This window comes from Geospiza fortis, unplaced genomic scaffold (assembly GCF_000277835.1).
Source record: "Geospiza fortis unplaced genomic scaffold, GeoFor_1.0 scaffold4, whole genome shotgun sequence".
NCBI lineage: Eukaryota > Metazoa > Chordata > Aves > Passeriformes > Thraupidae > Geospiza > Geospiza fortis.
Genome location: NW_005054475.1, coordinates 908,961 through 925,137, shown reverse-complemented (window position 1 = coordinate 925,137; position 16,177 = coordinate 908,961). Strand labels below are relative to the sequence as shown.

Here is a 16,177-nt window from a genome sequence, read left to right as displayed (position 1 = left end):
CGGCTCCGATTCACCGGGAAACCGCGAGACAGATCCAGGGATAACCCGGGATCCCTCCGGGCCCCGGCACGGCCGCGGGACAGATCCATGGAAAAACCGATTTCCAATGAAATGATCCCGAATCCAGTGGAAATGGTCCCGATTAACTCAGATTCCCTGTTTTGCCAGCCCTGAACTTTCCAGCTCCTGGCCCGGATGCTCATCCGGGATATTCCCCAGCACAATCCCAGAAATATTTGGGCTGGAAGGGCTTTAAATCCCACCCCATTCCCCCTCTTTCCATGGGGGGATTCCAGGGGGACGATGATCCCTAAAAAATCCAGGATTATCCATCCCCCAGCCCTTTCCACCCCTCAATTCCAGTGGAAATGATCCCAATTCCAGTGGAAATGATCCCAATTCCAATGGAAATTATCCCAATTTCAAAGAGATGATCCCAATTCCAATGGAAATCATCTCAATTTGGATCAGATTCCCACGTGGAGCTAGCCCTGAACGTCCCAACTCCTGGCCTGAATTTCCATCCGGGATATTCCCCAGCAAAATCCCAGAATTATTTGGGCTGGAAGGGCTTTAAATCTCATCCCATTCCCCCTCTTTCCATGGGGGGATTCCAGGGGGAGGATGATCCCAAAAAGTCCAGGATTATCCATCCCCCAGCCCTTTCCACCCCTCAATTCCAGTGGAAGTGATCCCAATTCCAATGAGATTATTCCAATGGAAATTATCTCAATGTGGATCAGATTCCCTCCCGGCTTGGATATCCATCCAGGATATTCCCCAGCAAAATCCCAGCAGAAAGATTTGGGCTGGAAGGGCTTTAAATCCCACCCCATTCTCCGTTTTTCCATGGGGGAATGGCAGCGTGGGGATGATCCCTATAAATCCCAAGGACTTCCATCGCCACGGAGGGAAGCCGGGGCTGGGAAAGGGAAGCCCGAGAGGGATGGAAAGAAGGAACATCCTCCTGAGCTCTGCTGCTGCTCGCTAATTGCTTGTGGCTTCCAGAATCTGGGGCAGCAGTTTGGGCTGGAAAATGAATATTTAGCTGGGTGTTCATAAACGATGCAAACCCCGCGTGGGCGGGAACCGCTCCTGACGCGCTCCGGAGCGGCCCGGGGGGACAAAACCAGCTCCGAGCTCCCTTCAGCAGCCGCTGCTCCCCAGCTTCCCTTTGAAAATGAGCAGGGAAAAAAAAAAAAAAGGAGAGTTCTGCTCTTGCCTCAGGGCTGGGAAAGCGGGAGCAGGCAGGGATTTTCCCTAGAGAGCAGAAGGAGAGGGTGAAGCGCACCCCAGGGATGCGGCCAGGTCCGAAAATGCCGCAAATCCGCGTTGGGGATGCCAGGCTGGGGTCAGGGAGGTGAACCCGGAGCTGGGGACAGCTGGGGGAGCTCCTTGCCCAGGGCTGGGGCCAGCTGCCCTCCCTCCCTCGCTGTCCATCCCTCGCTGTCCATCTCTGTCCATCCCTGCCCTCCCACCCTGTCCATCCCTCCCTCCCTGCCCAACTCTGTCCATCCATCCCTGCCCATCTCTGCCCATCTCTGTCCATCCCTCCCTCCCTATCCATCTCTGTGCATCCCTCCCTCCCTGTCCATCTCTGTCCACCCATCCCTGTCCATCTCTGTCCATCCCCCGCTGTCCGTCCCTCCCTCCCCCGGATCACTTTCAGAGGTCTCACAGGTCCAGCCCTTCCTCTTCTTCTCTTTGAAGTGCTGCATTTCTCCCCCATTTTCCAAAACTTTGCTGCTCAGGCAAATTTCACCCTCCGCAGGGCAGCTCCGGGGGCAGCGCGCGGGGCCGGTGCCGGTGCCCATGGCCGGGGAGATGCCGGGGGAGCCGCGCACGCTGCGGCTGCAGCACGGGAACCGCATCGAGGCCCTGTGCGTGCTGGGCGGCCACATCCGCGCCGACGTCTTCGGGTGAGAGGGACCCCAAAACTTCCCTTCCTCCTCCTCCTCCTCCTCCTGCTCCACCTTCCCCCCTGCTTTTCCTGCTGCAAATCCCTGCTCCTCGTTTTCCCTCCTACAAATCCCTGCTCCTCGTTTCTCCTCCTCTTTCCCAAGCCCCAGAGCTGCTGGGTGGCCGCATCCCCACCGATGTCCATGGTGAGAGGGACCCCCATAGAACCTCCTCTCCTCCTCCTCCTCCTCCTCCACCTTTCTGCTCACCTTTCAACCCTGTTCTTCCCTCTGGGAATCCCTGCTCCTCGTTTTTCCTTCTGCAAATCCCTGCTCCTCCTTTTTCCTCCTGCTTTCCCAAACCCCACAGCTGCTGGGCGGCCACATCCACACCAATGTCCATAGGTTAGAGGGATCCCCAAAATTTCCTTTCTTCCTCCACCTTTCTCCTTGCTTTTCCCCCTGTTTATCCCTCTGGGAATCCCTGCTCCTCCTTTTTCCTCCTGCTGTCCCAAACCCCACAGCTTCTGGGCAGCCACACCGATGTCCATAGATGAGTGGTACCCCCAAACCTTCCTCTCCTCCTCCACCTTCACCTTCCTCCTCACCTTTCCCTGCTGTTTATCCCTCTGGGAATCCCTGCTCTTCGTTTTCCCTTCTGCTTCCCCAAACCCCACAGCCCTGACACCGTTTTGATGCAATTTGTGGGCAAAACCCTCCCTGGGCTTTGCAGAGCTGCACGAATCCCTGGAAAGCTTTGAACACCGCTGTATCTACCCCAGCCCGGGGTGGGTCTGACCCGCTGGGCTCAGCAGATCCAGGGGCACGCCAGGGAGGTGATGAGAGCAGAGGCACGAGCAGGAGCCCCGGGGAGGGAATGCAAAGTAAGGGAAGAACACAAAACCTCTTGACCCAAACCTTGGGAAAGTGGGAAATCCCCACAGCGCCAACCCCGCTTCCCTAAAACAAACCCAGCACTGAACTTTGGGATAATCGTTCCCTCCAAGGGAAAAAGAAGGTGAAAAGCTCATTCCAGGCTCAATTCTGGTTGCTGCTGCTGCAAATCCCAGCCTCGATATTCAAGCCAAGCAGCGCAGCTCCAGCTCCCCTGGCGCCTCTCCAGGCCAAATCCCTTCCCAGCGGGATCCCCAGATCCAAGAAACCAGGAAACCAAACCAGTTTTTCCTTGCGTAATTAAAAGCAATTGAAGGATTTAAGGAACACCCAGGCGGGAGCAAAGGAGCGCTCGGATTTCCTCCCCCCCTCGCCAAGGCTGCGGGTTTGGTGGGACCGGTGGCATCCGAGAAACCTGATCAACGCGAGGGCTTGGGTGTCGGGGCAAAGAGCCCAGAAATAATAACCTGGAAAGGCAGGGAAATTCGGGAAAAGGAGAGGGGAAGAGCAAGGGCACGTCGGACTGGGAGCAGGGCAGCACTGGCAGCTTTGGGGCTGGATAAAATCCCCCAAAAATGAGAGTTTCCCATGGAAAAGCCTCTCGGGGGATGGCCGTGGTGTTTTGAGGAGCTGTTAAACACCCATGCTGGAAAATGAACCGGGATTTCTCCATGGAAGTGAGAACCGCGGTTGGTCGGGATTATTACAGATCCTTATCCACAGCGATGGCTGCAAACCCTCACGGGGCTAAGCCGGGCCTAAACCCGGCTAAATTCCAGTTCCCAGGCAGGAGCAGGGCAGGAAGGTGCCCGCGGTGAGCGTGGAGACGCCGGCGTGCCCGGTCTTGGCCGCGCTCAGGGCAGTGGAGTGAATCCCGGTGGGAACTGCTGCGCTGTAGCAGTCCCTATGGACACAAGCAAGGCTCCTTGGAGGATTTGAGTCAGCATTTTACTTCCTGACTTCCTGACCCCCACCCTAGAGCATATCCCTGTAACCCTATCGGTTAGGACTTTAACCCTTTGCCATTGGTTCAAAACTCAATCCTCCTAAATACTATAAAAAGGGCACATTTTAACCCACTTGTTAGAACAAGCGCTGACCAGGACCCCTTCGCATCAATAAAGACATCTCTGCGGAACCTCCGTCGCCTCTTCTCCTCTCTCTCATCCGCTGTGCCTCTTGCCCTGGGCTAACCCCGCCAAGCAAGCAAGCTGAAATCCTGAGCTGAATCTCACTGGAGCTGACAATCACCTATGCTTGCTGGCAATAGCCCTGCGGCCACGCCGAGCTACGCCGGGTCCTCGGGCGTTCTGTTCTCAAGGGGAACAGGGCTCCTGAGGCTAGCTAAGGCCACACAGAGGCTTTATCAATACTGCACATCCCTGAGAATTGCGGGTGTTTCTGGCAGGGCGGCCCCCGCCGGGGCCGTGGCCTTTGGCGTGAAGCACACGGAGGGCGTCAGCGTGGACGTGCTGTTCCGCGGCCGCGGAGGAGGGGACGGTGCTGAGGTTCAGCATGAGCAGGGCCAGCTCCGAGGTCAATGACAACAAGGTGAGGAGCGGGATCCCGGCAGCGGGACCTCCACGGAGGGAGAACATCCTGGCCCAACGCGGGGTTTGGGGTTTGCAGGTCACCGTCAGCTTTTACGCAGAGGGAGGGAAGCCCATCAACCAAGCCGGGGTGTTCCTCACTGGTGTTGGTGAGTCCGGAGCTCTGGGAGTCCATCCCTGTCCCCTCGTGCCTGGAGGAGGGCAGGGATGGGGACAGCAAACCCAGGTCTGCTGGCTCTGGGGGTTTGGCACCCGATCCCCTCGCCGTGCCCGGGGATGAGGCGGCTCTGTCCCCACAGGGATCTCCCTGGACGTGGACGCAGATCGGGATGGAGTGGTGGAAAAGAACAGCCCCAACAAGGTACCCAGCCTTCCCCACCCGCGGAAAATCCACGGGCTCGGTGGGTCCCGAGCCCGCTGAGCCCCAGGGGTGCTTTAGGCGAGCTGGGCCTGGGGACCAGAGGGACACGGGGCCATCCTGCTGGTGAGCTGTGACAAGGAGTTTCCCTTCATCCCACCCTCCGACTGCGACAGCGAGCAGGTGTTCAACAGGGAAGGTAACGGTCCTGTCCCCAAAATCCCCACTGTCCCCTCTCTGTGACCTTTCCTGAGAGAGACCCAGCCCAGGACCCAGCTGCTCCCCACCAGCTGCTGAGCAAGCTTCCCACGTGGGAATTTCTGTGGAATTAACGCCACGCCAACCCACTGGAGCCAGGCAGGGCACGGCGGCCGGCCCGGGGAAGGGCTGAGCTCCCGGGGCTGGCACGGCGCGGGCCGGGGATGCTCCACACAGGTGAGAGGAGCGCGGGGTGAGGCGCGAGGCCGGCAGCCAGGAATCCACCCACCTGTTCCTGGAAAACCCAACCCACGCGGCGCTCCGAGGGCACGGCCGTGCCGGGGAGGGCAGCGGGAAGGGACGGGAAAAGGGCGTTTGGGTCACAGCCCACGAGGCACCGGCTCTGGTTTGCCGGCGTGCCTGGGCTGGTGGCGAGGGAAGAGCAGGTGTCTCGGGAAGGAGATCCAAACCCCAGCGGGGAACAAGGAGAACCCCGCCCGATTCGCTTCGTTCGCCCCCAGATTTGCTGGACATGGCTCAGATGGTGCTGAGGACAGAGGGGCCCCAGCGCCTGCCCCGGGGCTATGAAATCGTCCTCTCCATTTCTGTCAGTGACGCCGACAAAGTTGGGGTCTTCCATGTGCAGAGTAAGGCCTTCCTCACCTCCTGCTCTGCCTCTTCCTCCTCTGCCCCTTCCTTTCCCTCTTTCTCCTTTTCCTCTTCTTCCTCTTTCTCCTCTTCCCCTTCTTTCTCTCCCCCTTCCTTTCTGCCCCTTCCTCCTCTGCCCCATCTTCCTTTTCTCCTTTTCTCCTTTTCTCCTCTTCTCCTTTTCTCCTTCTCTCCTTCTCTGCTTCTCTCCTTCTCTCCTTTTCTCCTTCTCTCCTTCTCTCCTTCTCTCCTTCTCTCCTCCTCTCCTCCTCTCCTTCTCTCCTTCTCTCCTTTTCTCCTTCTCTCCTTCTCTCCTTCTCTCCTTCTCTCCTTTTCCACTTTCTCCTTTTCTCCTTTTCCACTTTCTCCTTTTCTCCTTTTCCCCTTCTTCCTCTTCCCCTCTTCCCCTTCCTCTTCCTTCCTTTCCTCTTCTTCCTTTTCCTCCTTTTCCCCTGCTTTTTCTTCCCTTTCCTCCTCCTCTTTGATGATTTTGAGGTCCCCACAAGCCCTTTCCTTCCCATCTCTGACCTTGTCCTCTCCATGCTCCTCAGACCAACACCCCTTCCCCATCTTTCCCCCATTTTCCCCACATTTTTCCCTCTTTTCCATTCTGTGGAAAACTCTGGGGATGGACGAGCAGAGGGAGGGGGACACAAAGCCACGCAGCAAAGGGGTGGCAGCAGGCAGCCCGGTGTGGTTTTAAGAAAAGGAAGATTTAAATATAAATAACATTTGTTTGGCTCCCTGAGAACTGAAATCCTCAGCTGCGGGAGCTGGGAAGCGAAAATGGTGAAAGAGAAGCTGCTTTTGGCTCATTTTCCTCCCACTTGAGTGAGTTCAGCTCCATTTCCCAGCTCCCAGGAGAGCCCAGGGATGTGAGGCCGTCCCTGCCCAGGCAGCTCCAGCTGCTGGCTCTGTTTTGGGGTAAAAAGAGGGAGAATAAATCTCAGGAAGTGCTGGGAAACAGAGCCCACTGCTGCAAACTTCATGTGGTTTCTTTCTTTTTTTCTCCGTTTTTAAATTATTTCTCTTTTTGGTTCCTGCTTCCCCAGTGTTTCTTACTCCGGGTGGGTTAAACAAAGAGTAAAGAGATAAATTGGGATGGTTTTTCAGAAAATGGAATAATTTCCATTAAAAATAAGGATAAATAGAGAGACGAATTGGGATGTTTTCAGCAAATTGAATCATTCCCATTGCCAGCAGGGCTGGGCTGTTAAACCGGGGGTCGCCCAGCTGCTTTACCCATGCTGGCAGCACACTGCAGAGCACACCCCCTCCTCATTCCTCACTGTGGCACCGGGATTTATTTTGTGGGAATGAAATCCCTCACCCAGCCAGGAATGTGCCGTGGTGGAGCTCAGGCTCGTCCCTCCGTGCAGGGGGAGTTTGGGGCATTGTCCTCCTGGGGAGGAGCAGAAACTCCATGAGAACACCTCCCAAGGAAAGGCTGAGACGTTTTCCCTCATCCCACTTGTCCGTGACAAAATTCCAAGCCCCTCAACTCCTGCGTCAAGGTGCAGATCTGAGGGATCTGATCCCGGCCATCCCCCAAAAAATGCACCCCAGAAATGCACGGGGAGCCTCAGGGAAAGCTGTGCTCCCTCTATCCCAGCGCCTCCAAACATCCCGGGTTTAAAAAAGGGAATTTCTGAGGGGAAGCAGGAAAAAATCTCACTTTTCCTGGCCTGTATATTCGGGTTATCCCCATGGAAACCCAGCCCTGTCTCCTCGGGCGCAGCGGGAGTGTTGGAGTTCCTTGCCCGAGGAAACAAACAGGCAGGAATCCCAAGGAAACAGGCAGGAATTCCAAGGAAAGAGGCAGGAATCCCGAGGAAATAAGCTGAAATCCAGGGGAAACAAACAGGTGGGAATCCCGAGAAAAGAGGCTTGAAGCCCAAGGAAAGAGGCAGGAATCCTGAGGAAAGAGGCAGGAATTCCAAGGAAACAAACAGGTGGGAATCCCGAGGAAACAAGCAGGCGGGAATCCCGAGGAAAGAGGCAGGAATTCCAAAGAAAGAGGGAGGAATCCTGAGGAAACAGACAGGCGGGAATCCCAAGGAAAGAGGCAGGAATCCCGAGGAAATAAGCTGAAATCCAGGGGAAACAAACAGGTGGGAATCCTGAGAAAAGAGGCTTGAATCCCAAGGAAAGAGGCAGGAATTCCTAGGAAACAAAGAGGCGGGAATCCCGAGGAAATAAGTTGGAATCTGGAGGAAACAAACAGGCAGGAATCCTGAGGAAACAGGCAGGAATCCCTAGGAAACAGGCAGGCAGGAATCCTGAGCAAAGAGGCAGGAATCCTGAGGAAACAAACAGGCAGGAATCCCGAGAAAAGAGGCAGGAATCCCGAGGAAACAAACAGACAGGAATCCCGAGCAAACAGGTGGGAATCCCGAGGAAAGAGGCAGGAATCCTGAGGAAACAGGCGGGAATCCTGAGGAAACAAGCAGGAATCCCTAGGAAACAAGCAGGCGGGAATCCCAAGGAATCAGTCAGGAATCCTGAGGAAAGAGGGAGGAATCCCGAGGAAATAGGCGGGAATCCCGATAAACCTGAGTCTCTCCCATTTTCCCACAAATCCCTTCTTCAGGCAGCGCTACGTGCAGGTGCTGGGCCGCAGGAAGCTGTTCCACGCCGTGCCCTACCCTGGCGGGGCCGCCGAGCTCCACTTCTTCGTGGAGGGGCTGCGCTTCCCCGACGAGACCTTCTCCGGGCTGGTGTCCATCCGCGTCAGCCTCCTGGAGCCGCTGGCCGAGGTCAGGAGCTCCGGGAACTCCTGGGAATGGGGCACATGGGAGGCTGCAGCCAGCAGATTGGGATGGCGCCAGAACCATGGGAGGGTGGTCGCATTAACCGATGCCAAACATGGCCTCAGGGGAGGGCGTCTGGGGGGAATGGTGTGGGGAATGTCCCTGATTTCTGCTTGGCTCCCTCAGGGCATCCCCCACTCGCCGATCTTCACGGACACCGTGGTGTTCCGGGTGGCACCGTGGATCATGACTCCCAACACCCTGGCCCCGGTGAACCTCTTGGTGTGCAGGTACAGGCGGCGCTTCCCCAGCCCTATCAGCCCTGGGGCCAGGCTGGGAACAGGGAATTCCCATCCTTTCCATCCTTTCCTCCAGCATGAAGGACAACTACCTGTTCACCAAGGAGATCCAGAGCCTGGTGGCCAAGGCCGGCTGCAAGCTGAAGGTTTGCTTCGGCTACATCAACCGCGGCGACCGCTGGATGCAGGTAGGGGGGCTCCAAAAACCGGGAAAACCCTTCCCTGCCAGTGGCCCAGGTGGGATTTCCTCCCTTCCTCAGGATGAGATCGAGCTCGGCTACACCCAGGCTCCCCACAAGAGCTTCCCAGTAGTGCTGGACTCCCCTCGGGAGAGAGAGATGGAGCAACTCCCCGTCAAGGAGCTGCTGGTGAGAGAAGGCTCCCTGCGTTCCTGGAGCTCCCTGTGGAGCAGCAGTCACTCCCAGCCCACGTTCCCATTTCCCAAATCCCCCTTGCCCTTGGCTCTGTGCGTGGAATTGCCTGGAAAATGAGAGCAGAACAGTTCCACATGGAGATTCCCTCCCACCCAGCTCCAGCCTCACCCCCTCATGCCTCCTTCAGTCTCAGCCCAACCTCTGACCCAGGGGGAAAGGAGGAGCCGGCGCCCCTGGGAGTGGAAGGCTCCAGCTGAGCTCTGGGATGGGATTTCTGCCCCTCGAGCACCCCAGGACAGGCTGCTTTTTCCTTTCCCCCTCCAAGCCTGGGAATATCCGGCACCTTCCGAGCAGGAGAGGGAAGGGAAGCAGGAGAGGGTCAGTTTACTCCTTCGGAGGAGAAGGGGATGCAGCCAGCGCCAGGAACATCCCTGTGGGCTCCTTGGCTGAGGAAAAGGGCCAGGGCAAGTCTGGGATGGGGTGTTTTGGGAGAGCCCAGCATGGAACAAAGCTGGCGGAGATACCCCACTGGGGAAGGGCTGGGCACCCCAGGCAGCCACAGAGTCGCTGTGCCCAACTCCCAGCCGGGTGCTGGAGCAGCCTCAGCCCTGGCAGGAACAGGAGACGAGGACAAATCCCAGCTTTTGTCCCTTTGGAGAAGGCTGGGGGCTTTGGGGAGCACTGAAATCCATCGTTTCTCATGCCTGGCATGGGGAACATCCAGTCCCGGATTCATCCAGCGAATCCGCCGGGCAGCCACACGGATCTGCCCCCTTTAGGAATTGCTCTGCCTCGTATTTAGGGCAGCAATTTCAGCCTTGGGAGCCGCTAACGCATTATCCTCCAATTTCTGCTTTGAAGCCTGCCCTAATCCCCAGCCTGACCTCTCCAATCTCATTTTCCAGCTAGGAATACTTAGCCCAACACCACGGGCACGGGTCAAGCCCTGAGCCCCTGGAAGCCCATGCCAGGGAAAAAGGAGACGGGAGGGAATTATCCCCTCAAAATCAGTGTGGAACTGATAGGACTTGGATGTGACCCGCAAACCTGGGATGAACCAGAGCCCTGACAGTTGAAACCGGGCGGGCTCCGTGGTTTTATTAAACTGAAATTAGTCAGGAGCAGGTGGTTGGTGCTCAGGCTCTCCCTCAGAACCCAGAGAAAAAGGGATCTGATCCCGGCCATCCCCCAAAAATGCACCCCAAAACCGCACAGGGAGCCTCAGGGAAAGCTGTGCTCCCTCTACCCCAGGGTCTCCAAACGCCCTGGGTTTAAAAAGGGAATTTCTGGGTGGAAGCACCCCCGGCTCTCACTTTTCCTGACGTGTATATTTGGGTTATCCCCATGGAAACCCGGCCCTGATAAGTGACTGGGATTTAACTCAAACCTCACGGGGACACCTGATCTCATCCCACGGGCTGCCGTGCACTCCGGGCCCACATCGACTCCAACCTGAGAGCGGGATTTTGGTCCCATCCCTGCCGGTTTTGCCCTGTTTTTAACACTCCCTCGGGCTTTGGCACACAGAGCCCAGCACTAATTACTCCTGCATGCACAGCTCCTCCAATCCCAGATATGGTAAATCCTGGAAATCAGGCCTTAAGTGGGATTTAAGCACCGTGCAGCCCTGGGGTGGCTCTTAGCCCAGGGAAGAGTCACCCTCAGGGGCCGGAGTTCACCTCCCTCCCAGAGCCAGCCAGGAACTTGGCTCAGGGCTGCTTAATTAGCTTAATGTGGACACTTAAACCTTGGCTTAATGTGGACACTTAAACCTTGGCTAGAGACAACAGAGGAGATCTGGCCTGGCTTAATGTAGACACTTAAAACTTGGCTGGGGAGAACAGAGGAGATCTGGTCCTGCTCAATGTGGACAATTAAACCTTGGCTGGGGAGAACAGAGGAGATCTGGTCCTGCTCAGTGTGGACATTTAAACCTTGGCTTAATGTGGACAATTAAACCTGGCTGGGGAGAACAGAGGAGATCTGGTCCTGCTCAATGTGGACATTTAAACCTTGGCTTAATGTGGACAATTAAACCTTGGCTAGAGAGAACAGAGGAGATCTGGTCCTGCTCAATGTGGACAATTAAACCTTGGCTTAATGTGGACAATTAAACCTTGGCTAGAGAGAACAGAGGAGATCTGGCCTGGCTTAATGCGGACATTTAAACCTTTGGCTGTGGGATGAGAGGAGATCTGGCCCTGGCTCCAGACCTGGGCTCTGCTCCCAGTTGTTCCTGCAGCTCCACGATCCCTTTCTCCTGTCCCCTTTCCTGTCCCCTTGCCGTCGCTGCCCTCGCTCACCCCACAGGAGGATAACACCACGGCAGCAGTGGGGACTCAGGGCATTTCCTTTTTCCCAGGGCCCCGATTTCGGCTACGTGCACAAGGAGCCCCTCTTCGAGGCTGCAGCCAGCCTGGACTCCTTCGGGAATGTGGAGGTCAGCCCACCCGTGTCCGTGGCTGGCAAGGAGTATCCCTTGGGAAGGATCCTCATCGGCAGCAGCTTCCCCGCGTAAGAGAGGGGGAAACGCAGATATGGGAAAAACACGGATTTGGGAGCAGAGCCTCAACAAGAGCCCTGAACCACCACCAAAATCGGGGTAATTGGGTCAATCAGATGCTGCCTGAGCAGGGTGGGGGCTCCCAGCTCCTCCACCTCAGAGGCAATTTATATCCAGGCAGATGTTGATGGGACTGTCCCCCCAGTCCGAGTTTCCAGGCAGATGTTGATGGGAATACCCCACAATCCAAGTGTCCAAGCAGATGTTGATGGGAATGTCCCCTCAATCTGAGCGTCCAGCAGATGTTGATGGATATATCCCCTCAATCTGAGTGTCCAGCAGATGTTGATGGGAATGTCCCCTCAATCTGAGTGTCCAGCAGATGTTGATGGGAATGTCCCCTCAATCTGAGCACCCAGGAAGATGTTGATGGGAATTCTCCCCCAGTCCAAGGATCCAGGCAGATGTTGATGGGAATTCTCCCCCAGATCCGCGGGCCGCAGGATGACCAGGCTGGTGCGGGATTTCCTCTACGCCCAGCGCGTCCAGGCCCCCGTGGAGCTCTACTCTGACTGGCTGGCCGTGGGCAACATCAACGAGTTTGTCAACTTTGTCCCCACCTCCGACAAAAAGGTACCCCCAGACCCCCCGTGCTGCCCCAGGGTTCCTCCTCCGGGACACCAATCCCGCTGGGAAACCTCTAGAGCTCCTTCCTTTGGCACCCCCAGCCAGTGTTTGCTTGGGTTTTATTCCCCACCCCAAAATGAGGGATCTGAGCACAAAAAAAGGTGATTTTGTGGGCTATTAATGAATGCAAATAGAAGGGAAAAGATGCCTGCAAAGGTATCCAAGAAATTCCAGCCTGAAGATTCCTGGGGGTTTGCAGCAGCTCAGCATCTCCCAGAGGTTTTCAGAACATTTCTCTTCCCTCTCTTGTGGCTTTTCCTGCCTCTGACATGGGTTTTTCCCTCAGGGAAACCAAGCCTTGACCAGAATGGTTCCAAAAACCAAAAGGAATATTTATGCCCGCGTGTTTTCAGAACATTTCTCTCTATCATGGTTTTTCCTGCTTCTGATGCAGATTTTTCCCTCAGGGAAACCAAGCCTTGACCAGGATGGCTCAAAAAAAAAAGAGGAATATTTATGCCCACATGTTCTCAGATCATTTCTCTTCACTCTATCATGGCTTTGGCTGCTTCTCACATAAATTTTTCCCTCAGGGAAACTGAGCCTTGACCTGGATGGCTCAAAAAATGAATATTTAGGCCCACAAACCCTCCACGGGTTAAACGAGGCACTAGATAACAGCAAAGACTCCCAATTTTAGGAGTTTCAGCTCGGGTTTTTGCAGAAGTGAGTCCTGGGGTGCTGCGGGGCTGCAGCCGACCCTGCCGTGTTCCCGCAGCGATTCCGGATGCTGCTGGCCAGCCCGGCCGCCTGCTACCGGCTCTTCCGCGAGAAGCAGAAGGAGGGACAGGGAGAAGCCACCATGTTCAAAGGCAAGGGCACAGCGCTCGGTGGCACAGCCGGGGCCACGCGGGGACATTTCCCCGCTGGGTGTCCTTCAGCGGGATGCCTGCCCGCCGCCCCCAGCCTCCTCCGGGCCTATTTCGGGAAAGCGAGTGGGATGGGAGGGATAAGGGCCTCCGCGCAGAGGGGATGTTTGCTGCCAGGGATGGAGCCTCTGGAAATGCCAGCAGAGCTCCAGCACGGAGCAGGACAACTGGCAGCTCTTGTGTGCCCCCAGATTAGCACCATTGTGATTTTGATCCCTGACCGAGCTGGGAGAAGGTCTCCGTATCTCCAAGGATATGGAGCTCCAGCACAGAGCAGGACAGCTGGCAGCTCTCCTGTCCAGATTAGAAGCGGATTTTTTCCATTTCATTGTGGTTTTGATCCCTGATAGGGTTGGGATAATATCTCCATATCTCCAAGGATATGGAGCTCCAGCAGGAGCAGGACAACTGGCAGCTCTCCTGTCCCAATTAGAACAGGATTTTTTCCATTTCATTGTGGTTTTGATCCCTGACGGGGTTCAGAGAATGTCTCCATATCTCCAAGGATATGGAGCTCTAGCACAGAGCAGGACAACTGGCAGCTCTCCTGTCCCAATTAGAACAGGATTTTTTCCATTTCATTGTGATTTTGATCCCTGATGGGGTTGGGAGAAGGTCTCCATATCTCCAAGGATATGGAGCTCCAGCACAGAGCAGGACAACGGGCAGCTCTTGTGTCGCCTTAGATTAGAACCAGTTTTTTTCCCTTTCATTGTGGTTTTGATCCATGGCAGGGTTGGGAGAAGGTCTCCATATCTCCAAGGGTATGGAGCAGGACAACAGGCAGCTCTTGTGTCGCCTTAGATTAGAACCAGTTTTTTTCCATTTCATTGTGGTTTTGATCCCTGACGGGGTTGGGAGAAGGTCTCTGTATCTCCAAGGGTTCCTCTGGTGGGAGCCCAGCTGTCCCCAGACCAGGGGTGACCCCATGGAGGGCGACACTCTGGAGAAATCCACCGGATTTCTGGGCAGGAGGATGTATGACAGGACTTTTCCAATGCTCTTTCCAACGGGCAGAGATTTCCTCCCGTCAGCTTCCCAAGCTTTCACCCCAGCCTCAGGAAATCGGGATTTGGGGCTTTTGGAGCTTATTTTTTGGGCATTCTCCATCTGTATCCCCCACCTCAAGCCAGGCTCCTGCCAGCGCTGCTTCATTTCGAGGGCGTTTTGTTTGTTTAGGGTACTCGGGGACAGACACCAAGCGCATGACCATCAACAAGGTGCTGTCCAACGATGTCCTGGCGCAGCAGAACCAGTACGTGCAGGTAATCCCCGCACTCCGGGCCACAGCCCCCATTTCGGGCAGGGACCGCCCCGGCGTGGCACAAACCCCACAGGGAGTGGTGGAATTTGGGCCCCTCTCTGCTCTGCTCCGTCCCCCGCAGCGCTGCATCGACTGGAACAGGGATATCCTCAAGAAGGAGCTGGGCTTGCTGGAGGAGGACATCATCGACCTGCCGGCCCTCTTCAAGCTGGACAAGCAGGGAAAAGCTGTTCCCTACTTCCCCAACTCGGTACGGCGGGGTTCCTGCCCTTGGCTACTCCCCAAAAAGCAGCTCCATCAGCCAGGATGAGTCCCCAGAGTTTTCCTGGAAAAGAAAAATCAGCTGCCTAGAAAAGGGAAATATCTCCGGGATAAACACGGGTCTAACACAGCTCGGTGGCTTTGCGGTTTTGAGGCAAAACCCGTTCAAAGCAGTGAAATTGCAAGCTGAGAGGCACGTTTTCCCCAAAGTTTTCCCAAGGAAAAACCTCCCAGCTGTCTAGCAAAAGCAAATATATCCAGGCAGGCATGGATAAACATAGGTCTAACACAGCTTAGTGGTGTTGTGGTGCTTGCAGTGGTTTTTTTTAAAAAAGTGGTGAAATTGCAAGCGGTGACGCATGTTTTAATGATAAAAAAGGGGGAATTCTGCTGGATTTGGAATCGTGAGGGAGGGCAGCTGCAAAAAGTGGTACTGAGGGTGGAGGAGGGTGATCAGTGTCTTTCCTTTGGCTTTATCTGTCCCAACATTGCTGGTGTCAGCCTGCAAGTCACCATGATCAACCCAGGCATCCCCAAGCCCTTCAGTGTCACCCATTCTGTCCCCTGGTGTCACCTGCAGGTCACCATGATCCTCCTGATCAGGGACCTGGGCATCCCCCAAGCCCTTTGGCATCACCCATTATGATGCCAACACCCTCTGGTGTCACCCCACAGGTCACCATGATTGACCTGGGCATCCCCAAGCCCTTCAGTGTCACCCATTCTAATGCCACTGTCCCTTGGTGTCACCCCACAGGTCACCATGATTGACCTGGGCATCTCCAAGCCCTTTGGCATCACCCATTATGATGCCAACATCCTCTGGTGTCACCCCACAGGTCACCATGATTGCCCTGGGCATCCCCAAGCCCTTCAGTGTCACCCATTCTGATACAGTTATGCCCCTGGTGTCACCTGCAGGTCACCATGATCATGCTGGCCTGGGACCTGGGTATCCCCAAACCCTTCAGTGTCACCCATTCTGATACAGTTATGCCCCTGGTGTCACCTGCAGGTCACCATGATTGTCCTGGCCAGGGACCTGGATATCCCCAAGCCCTTTGACATCACCCATTATGATGCCAATGTCCCTGGTGTCACCTGCAGGTCACCATGATTAACCTGGGCATCTCCAAGCCCTTTGGCATCACCCATTCTGATGCCAATGTCCTTGGTGTCACCTGCAGGTCACCATGATTGACCTGGGCATCCCCAAGCCCTTTGGCATCACCCATTATGATGCCAACATCCTCTGGTGTCACCCCACAGGTCACCATGATCAACCGGGGCATCGCCAAGCGCGCTGCTGGAGCCGCTGGGGCTGCGCTGCCGCTTCCTGGAGGACGTGGCCTCGTACCACGGCAGCCTGGGCGAGGTGCGCTGCGGCACCAACGTCCAGCGCCGGCCCTTCGCCTTCCAGTGGTGGCACTTCACGCCCTAGCCAGGCCTCTTCTTCATCCTTCTCCTCCTCTTCCTCCTCCTTCTCCCTCCACCTTTGCCCCCAGCGTGTGTTGCTTGAGATTCCCTTAATAAATGAATTTGCTGTGAGGAAAAAGCTGGGAAATTAAATAACTGAATTATTAATAATTAATTATTAATCAATAATTACGTCGGGGATTACTGT

At 55.7% G+C, this 16,177-nt stretch overlaps 1 protein-coding gene across 1 annotated transcript; it reads left to right on the top strand.

Moving 5' to 3' along the window:
* The first annotated feature begins 1,824 nt into the window (after window positions 1-1,824).
* Window positions 1,825-15,994, top strand: PADI2 (peptidyl arginine deiminase 2). The gene is given in 19 exon segments (XM_014310010.1): window positions 1,825-1,919; window positions 4,201-4,275; window positions 4,277-4,343; window positions 4,422-4,491; window positions 4,642-4,703; window positions 4,782-4,899; window positions 5,420-5,543; window positions 8,122-8,302; window positions 8,483-8,586; window positions 8,672-8,783; window positions 8,856-8,963; window positions 11,332-11,483; window positions 11,961-12,105; window positions 12,878-12,971; window positions 14,208-14,293; window positions 14,414-14,542; window positions 15,569-15,640; window positions 15,741-15,808; window positions 15,853-15,994. Coding segments are annotated over 19 exon segments (2,004 nt in total).
* The last annotated feature ends 183 nt before the right edge of the window (window positions 15,995-16,177 follow it).